The 7,826-nt window shown below is 37.8% G+C and overlaps 1 protein-coding gene across 7 annotated transcripts in view; it reads right to left on the bottom strand.

Moving 5' to 3' along the window:
• Positions 1 to 203: 203 nt before the first annotated feature.
• LOC111261429 (cell adhesion molecule Dscam1) overlaps positions 204 to 7,826 on the bottom strand; it is a 29,764-nt gene continuing 22,141 nt past the window's right edge. For 4 of the 7 annotated variants that reach the window (XM_022834916.2, XM_022834921.2, XM_022834915.2 and 1 more), the window contains 6 exons: positions 7,320 to 7,603; positions 6,758 to 6,845; positions 5,553 to 5,670; positions 4,088 to 4,322; positions 3,557 to 3,675; positions 204 to 3,006 (listed from right to left, as the gene is read on the bottom strand). In XM_022834916.2, the coding sequence (XP_022690651.2) occupies positions 3,661 to 3,675; positions 4,088 to 4,322; positions 5,553 to 5,670; positions 6,758 to 6,845; positions 7,320 to 7,603 (740 nt within the window). In that variant the 3' untranslated portion in view covers positions 204 to 3,006; positions 3,557 to 3,660. Of the gene's footprint in view, positions 3,007 to 3,556; positions 3,676 to 4,083; positions 4,323 to 4,967; positions 5,671 to 6,469; positions 6,846 to 7,319; positions 7,604 to 7,826 lie in introns of those variants that run through there. The other 3 variants (XM_086968703.1, XM_086968705.1, XM_086968704.1) reach the window with 3 other exon arrangements.

A 7,826-nucleotide genomic window follows, 5' to 3' on the forward strand; every position in this document is an offset into this window, starting at 1 on the left:
TAGAAAGAACGGTGTTTTCGAATACAAGCTTTATTTGCAATAGCGTTGTGGTGAAGTATCCAACCATTCAATAGTAAAGGACTGTTCCCTTTGAATGTCATATAGAAGAATAGATGCTTCAGACCAATTAGCGGTCAGCTAACACAATTTAACTGGTGACGGAACACAACATATATTTGTTAATATTAAAACGAATACACACGTACGGTTATCCCATTTATTTTATTTTATGTTCTAATATACTTTAATTACTCAAATTAATGTATTGCTACTATGAGCAATATAGTAGCTCTGTGCACTCATTTTTGCATTATTGTCTATTTGCGTACAACTTTCTTAGTCCTCTAGTTACTCCATTAACACTTTTCGAATCCTCTCTGTGATGTAAGTATTGTTTTATTATGGTTGTTGAAGAACTTGCTTTTGATTGTAGGTTGAAAAAGCTTTTCATTAAAGATTCGAGAATGAAAAGCTGGGCCAATAATTGTTCGTTTTATAATAGACTTCTATATTTACGGAAACGCGTTTTTGCTTGAGAACATGCTTCTCATTCTTAAATGACTAGCTGTTCTTGGAGAAATCAAAAATAAAAAATCATAAGTTGTAGGGGATCATTATTTAGAACAGTCTCGTTTCATTGGGCCTATCTTTATTACAATAATTTTGCTGCAAAAGCAAAGCATACCGCAAAACAAAAAATCCGGAATCGATGTTTTTTTGAGATACAATAATAATATAGTATTTTTGTTCCATAATATTTGATTCACAAAGTTTGACTTCTTCTGAGCACCGACTCCGTTGCCGCTCATAAGCTTATCACTCCGTGTATTTACACTAGATACAGTCAAATCTTTACAATGACAACAAGACCGGTAGAACTGAAAACTTCCGGATGATGGCAAAGGTGTGAAAACCATATTTGCAGAAATACTGTAATGATTATACACGTAGATGCATGTATTTTCTTTACTCTTGAAATAATTTACATGTGAATATTACACACCCGTAAATGGTAACAATGATTACCATATAGCTTAAACTATATTAGTAAACACCAATCGAAAAAAAGAAACGCTAAAAATCCTTCATTTTCTCACTGGTCATTTTTCCTGCACAGAGCATACTTGGTATAATATGTTCTATACTCACAAGTAAATATTGTACTAGCACTATACAAATAAGATGCTTTGCGTAAAGTAAAATACCCTATTATTTAATGTGTTCGTCTTTAACAAATGTGTCATTTAATATGTTGGTTTTTCGTTTAAAGTACCAACTTCTCAAAGGCAGGCTCACGATTCATACTTCGTTGTATGGTGTTATCCTTACATATACTGTCATTGAGATTAATACTTTCACATGTATTACATTTCATTATTATCGGTAAACTAAGGCCATCTTCTTCCTTTTCCATTTGTCTCTAGGAAAAATGAAACCTCTAAATCCTTAAGTAAAACAAAAGACAATGTGGCTTACAAATTATTTTATATACGTATACATGCTAAATCATTTAATAAATCTCTTAAGAGTCATATAACATTACTAATAACTTACAGTTATCGGCTTAATGTATTTGGCATCCGGGATAGTGGCTCGCAAAAACTTTTGCCTGGAGCCATTATAATCTTTAGTACTGAACGTTTTAAAATAAAAATTTATGCGTACATCAGTCATCCATACATTTCAATTTGACATCTAGTTATGCTTGACATAAATACAAATAAATATTGAATCTTGAGTCCATTCAAGTGTCTTTAGATGCATGCTATTTTAACTCATTCACCACCGTTCGGAATTCTCATATATGCTATTATCCATTACCTGCAGATTGCATTACACACGGCTTACTCAGATGCGCTTTCACGTATGGGCCGCACAAAATCTAATTACAACTATCGCTTTTTAATAGTTGACTTGCTTAACTGGAAGATAGTACAAAAGACGCAGAAATCCTTTAACATTTTTAAGCTAAGAACGTTATGAGAATCAGCTTTTAACTGACAAATCCTATTAACTTACATCGCCATAGCTCAGAATATCTCGCTTTCATTGGTATGTTATCATGACCTCTGGCTTTATTGAAACCTTTTGTTCTACTCGGTGGGCTTGAGGGGCAGAACAAGCGAGAGCACCCGTTAACTTTTCGTCTCAGTAATAGATCGGAAAAATGTCACACAATTTCTTAGTAAGAAGACTTTCAATACTATTACCTGTGTTACATATCTGGATATATATGTGTATAAATATTATCGCTTTTAAAAAATACATACAGAGTAAGTCATGCAGTGTTGCATAATCATGAATGTGAAGGAAGCAGACCTAATTGTATACCACATTCTCGTTAACCAAGAATGTTGTTACCAAATATCATAAACCATGGCAGAAGTTCGAGAACAGAACTCTGCTAATATTCTCTCTCTTAGCCGATATTTTTTACCGTTGTAAGTCGTCTATAGTAGAATCGTAAATATGTATTGAGTCTGAACTGGAATTAAACCTGGAAGGAGGGAAAAAAAACTCGTATGATTGATTGTTGAACAATATACGAATAGCGGAGCGAAGTCGGTGGATCTCCTGATTTTTTGTTATCCGCAAAGACTATTGCTAACATTGTTGTTGTTCTTGTTACATATCTTGTAGGTAAACATCGGTTATGATGTGCGCTATTTCTGTTATGGATATCCTTTAGTCCCTGTGACATAAGAAACAGCAAGTGGCAGGTCTTGGTGACCTTGCTGGCGGTGATGGGGTGGTGAAGGCAGCTGACTAGCAGTGAGAACATAGCCATTCGAGATGAATCGCGCGTTACCAGGAGAGCTGAAAACGTCCTTCTTGATTTTTGTACTCCGGCTATACCGATAGTAGTTATGGCTGGTGAAACTAATTTTGATAGAGGTGTCGGGAGAAGTCGTCCCGACTTAAAGCTTGGAAGATGACTTCACGAATGCATTTTGGTCATAAATAGACTGCCTGAAGGATTCTGTTTGCCACCAAATTTGTGACAAACTATTTGAGAGAGGGCATCAAGTCACAAAGACAGATTGGACACGGAGAATACATGCAAATTGTTAATTCCAGCTCAATTCTAGCCCACCTTTCTTCAAAGGTTAATATATTACACAATTACGTACGATTATTATTCAATTATTATTACATCAATAGACGGAATGTATGCCATATGAATTTCCATTTTTAGAAATTGTGCAGCCAATAATAAGGTGATTATTTACCTAACGTCATGAACAAGCGGAAAGAAAATGTATTTATTATCTGTTCTTAACAATTGCAACTGCATATATTATTTGGCTACATTTTCACACATAAGCGTGCCTATAAAGTGTCTAAAACACCTTAGTGCATTATCTTGTACGTATAATCAGCAACATACAGATACGATTTAGGTACGATTTGTACAGCTTTGATGTACTTTGACGCACTGAATTGCATTATAGTAAGCCATTATTGTAGCTTATATAATCCGCTAGAACTCGGGATAGGTAGAAATACTAGAACAAAATTACAACATTCTTGTCATCCTGCGCTAGATCTTACTCACCACAAAGCCAATGTGCAATTTCTTAATTGCTTAACTGGGGCAATAGTCCGTGAGTCTACTTCTTAATGACGATGGAAATCATCCTGTTGTACACAGCTACGCATCTAACAAGCTGGACTCTGCAATCACGTACACACACAATGAAACACACCCAGAGTATAACGACGGAAATCAGAATATAAAGACAAAAAACTCACGTGATCTCTAATTGTGACCACGTATCGTCAAGGACAATAACTAGCGCATATATAATACTTTCTGGATAAATATGTAGATAGATTAATTGATCGTTACGCACAGATGTAGACGTGTCGTGATTTATAATATATATCTGAGCAAATACGAGCCTAAGTAAAGCTCATGTTCTAAAATAGAGTACGTCTATTTGCATCGGCAAAGAGAAAGGGGGACGACGAGCGTCTACGAGTTGGTTCTATTTATCTGTTACATAGACTAATGACATATTAATGTAATTACAGGTCAGACATGACAATAGCGGTTCAGGAGCATATTAAATGGATACTTACAGACCTGTTGTGCCTGAAGAGGCATCTGCATCATGCCGGGCAGTCCATTGTGATTCATCAAGAAGGTCTTCATCTCCTCGTTAACGTGCTGCTGTTTTTTTAGCGCCTCTACATCATCCATTTGTGTAATCCCTGCATTTGATAGACTTTGTGGCATTGGCGGAACAGGCAGTGGGGATTGTGGCGGTCCTGCTGGATGATCTGGCGGCAATGGCGGAGGCTGCTGAATATCGACGTATCTGATGACAAACGATCACACACATTCATGCATACACTAATAGAAGACACTGCTGAAGTTCATTGGCATCATCCCCTAATGATTCTAACGGGAATATCTATATAATATGATTCAAACATTTCGACGCGCAAACACGCCTATTCAAAGTTTTTGTTATTACATCGAAGCATATATTTTTGAAGGTTTTTAATGAAGCCCTCACTTACCCACCCTTTCGTGAGGTCGGAATACTTCAGCCGACTACAAGAAAATTATTCTTGACTTCCACAATTTCATTAGATTTCATTTTGCCTTTTATCCTTGACTGTCTTACAGTAAATGCATCACTGAAAAATTATTTTGCAATGCCCACCCTGAATCGAACTTCGTACTCGTTTCCCTGCTCCACACTCCCAAGATCAGGCAATTGCACAATCGTACGACCACAATCGGACATATAACTTGTATTTTAGCGTAGCACTCATGACCCACCACATTCATGCACAACTGATGATACCACTTGCATTCAGTCACTAATCCATTCGTCCATCGTGATCAATCATTGCGATCTGTTTTCGTGTTTTTATTTTGCTTGATCGGTGTTCATGCACGCATCAGCCATAACTATTCACTTCTAAAATTCATTCATTCATCTAACCTAACTTACGTTTCTTTTCGTACGCCCAATGAACGAATTTGAGATCAGAGTGTGTTTCATCACTTGGCTTCAGGTAATGATGGTTCAATGTGTCCAACCGCGCGAAAAGTTTCGTAGATGCAATTGGTTCGTCCTTTCCCCGACTTTAGCTTGTTATCGATCCGTCCGCTTCATGAGCGGTTGACTGTTGTATGTTTCTTAATCTTGCATTCACCCCATCATTGTATTCTTATTTATATGTTTAGATTAATCCTGCTGATGGATAATTTTAACGAATGCTGTCCACCGCTTGACCACCAGACTTGAGCACCGCCATCAAATATCACAAGCATGGATAACATGGTAAACCTTTTGGTGATCTTACAGCCCCGTAGTTAGAGTTCGAAAGAAAGTATAGACAATTTCACACGCAGGGTTTTTCCCTGCGAAACTGTTTCAGTATTCCAAACGGCCAACCAGTCGACATAGTAACCAGGACAAGTAGGTGCAATGTGCAGATGAATCGATCTTTTCCGAGCTGAAGAAGTTTGGTGGTTGGTGTTGTATTGTTGAACTTTTGTTCACATCCTGTTGTCGGGATGCAGAGTGACGTACCTTTGGCCGTACTCAGGCTGCGGCAGTTGCTTAGGTGAGGGCTGCCCTGTCCCCGATAACTGTTTACCGTCGAACGTTTGCACGCAGCCCGCTGGCAGAGTTCGTACAATATTTTGCACTATGACGTTGACATCCGATTCGAGGCGACCATAATGAGGCAAATCACACACAGATCGAGTGTCATATTTATGATTGACCGTGTAGAATTAGACGTTTCAATAATAGCCGTGTATCCAAAACCAGATGATTAGCAAGTCAGAGAATGAATGATTCGTAAGTGCACGTACAAGTGTTCGGTAATGGCAAATAGAAGCTCAGGTTAGTTTAAATATATATATATATATATATATATATGTCTAAAAGGTAATATAATAGACAAAAAAAACAAGTACGCAGAATGAAAGTTAGAAATGTAATGAGCGCAAAAAAGCCACTTGCACAGCGAACTGAAGTTGACTATTTCGTTTCCTTAATTTGAGGTACTTTTTAAATAGAGTTACCACAAAACACCTATTTAGTGTACTAGCACAAATGTGGAATCTGATTCTCTCTTTCAAACTATTAGTATGATTAATTGTTAGTTTCGGCTCCCTTTTAATTGAAATCGTCTTGTTCACGAGTGGTGTTTACACGTGCAAAAATCGGAAGAAGTAACTTTGAATTTTGCAAATCAAGTTTGAAAGCAATTCAAATATACCTAAGGTATTGATTTTACAACAAACTTCTAAGGGTGGTTTCAATAAATCAACTTCATTATATCGTCAGCATTCATATTAGAATCATAATGCGACTACAATATGAAGTATAATGGTTTAATTGATCTAATCAATAAACATAAATAACATATTTCCTCATTATAAGCACACAGAAAGGTATGAATGAAAAGCAAAAAGAACAAACAAAAAAGCCCGACAAACCATGGGACACATTCAAGTTTGGCCGGGACTGCTATTGTTGCATGTGGCTGCAGGGCCAATCAGCTAGTTCAAATTTTGGAAGCTCGTCGTTTAGGACAGGGGCGTCAGGCAAGGATCCAGAAGGTTTTGGTAGCAAAGGAGCACGCATTGAACACGTTTGCGATGCCCACGAGGGTGAGGTACGGGAGCCTCCGGACAAAACCGAGCTCAAATGCAATAACGATACGGAAGAATCAAAGGTGTGATTCTGTGCAATGCCGGGAGCCAAAGGCACGAGATAGAGCTTACTTGGCGGGTTGCCATCGCAAGTACCGTCCATTGATGCCATCCGAGAGCGAGCTATCGTCATGTAAGTCTTTGGATCAAGTGGAATTGCCTGGAAATACAACGCCATGTGACGAGTATAGAACAGGTATAAGTATGCACATACATATGAAGTGCTTTCAACGCTCGTCTTTCCAATTTTCGTTCGTATGGACGAATACACACTTCTGCGTGTGCACGGTGTATTTAACAACAATAATCGCCGTAGTGCACAATCAGTGATCTTAAAAAAAAATTTGTCCTTATACAGATTTGGTCAATCCGAAGGGTGGTTATAGTGTTCGTTTGCAAAAAAAGCGAGTATCGTTTTTCCTACATACATATTTTCCTATAGTTGGTCGAGCTGAGCACAAGAGTAATATGACTCATGATGCTGAGTCAACCCTTGCTTAACAATTTGAACCCTATCTTCTAAAAATAGGAATTTGCTCATTTGAATTGCCTTGAACAGAATTTACTATATTAGTTGTATTACATATTAGTTATCGTGGCAAATAGTAATCGATGCACGTCAAAATTAACGCACCTGTCCGGTAAGCATGGTTCTCTCATGCCTGGCCTTAATTCTATGTAGGCAAACGCAGGTGACTATTATGACGACGATTATAGTCACAAGCGAAGCGAGAACCGGAACGAGAACGAAAAAATTAAGCAGTGCAGATTGATTTCCAGATTCGCCAAATAACGCTGTTGACAGTAAACTTGTCACGTCAGACGCGAGTGACTTGTGGGTCCTCATGGAGATAATTTCAGAAGGATCCCCCACGCCAAACTCGTTCGTCGCACTGACATATATCTGGTACAACGTTCCTAATAACGAAGTAACGTTAGAGAGCGTACTCATTATATATATATATATATATATATTGGGGCTGAGGTTTCGATCGGTTGAGCATATTTTATTTTTCTCCTTTTATTCGCAGGCGAAAATAAGAAAAACAGGGGAAGTTGTTAAGATTTTAACACGAAAAGCGAGTTTCGAGGACGAGAAAGAAACTTACCGCTGAGAAATAGACGAAGCGGGAGAGACATT

Source organism: Varroa jacobsoni, unplaced genomic scaffold (assembly GCF_002532875.2).
Source record: "Varroa jacobsoni isolate VJ856 unplaced genomic scaffold, vjacob_1.0 scaffold_555, whole genome shotgun sequence".
Taxonomy (NCBI): domain Eukaryota; kingdom Metazoa; phylum Arthropoda; class Arachnida; order Mesostigmata; family Varroidae; genus Varroa; species Varroa jacobsoni.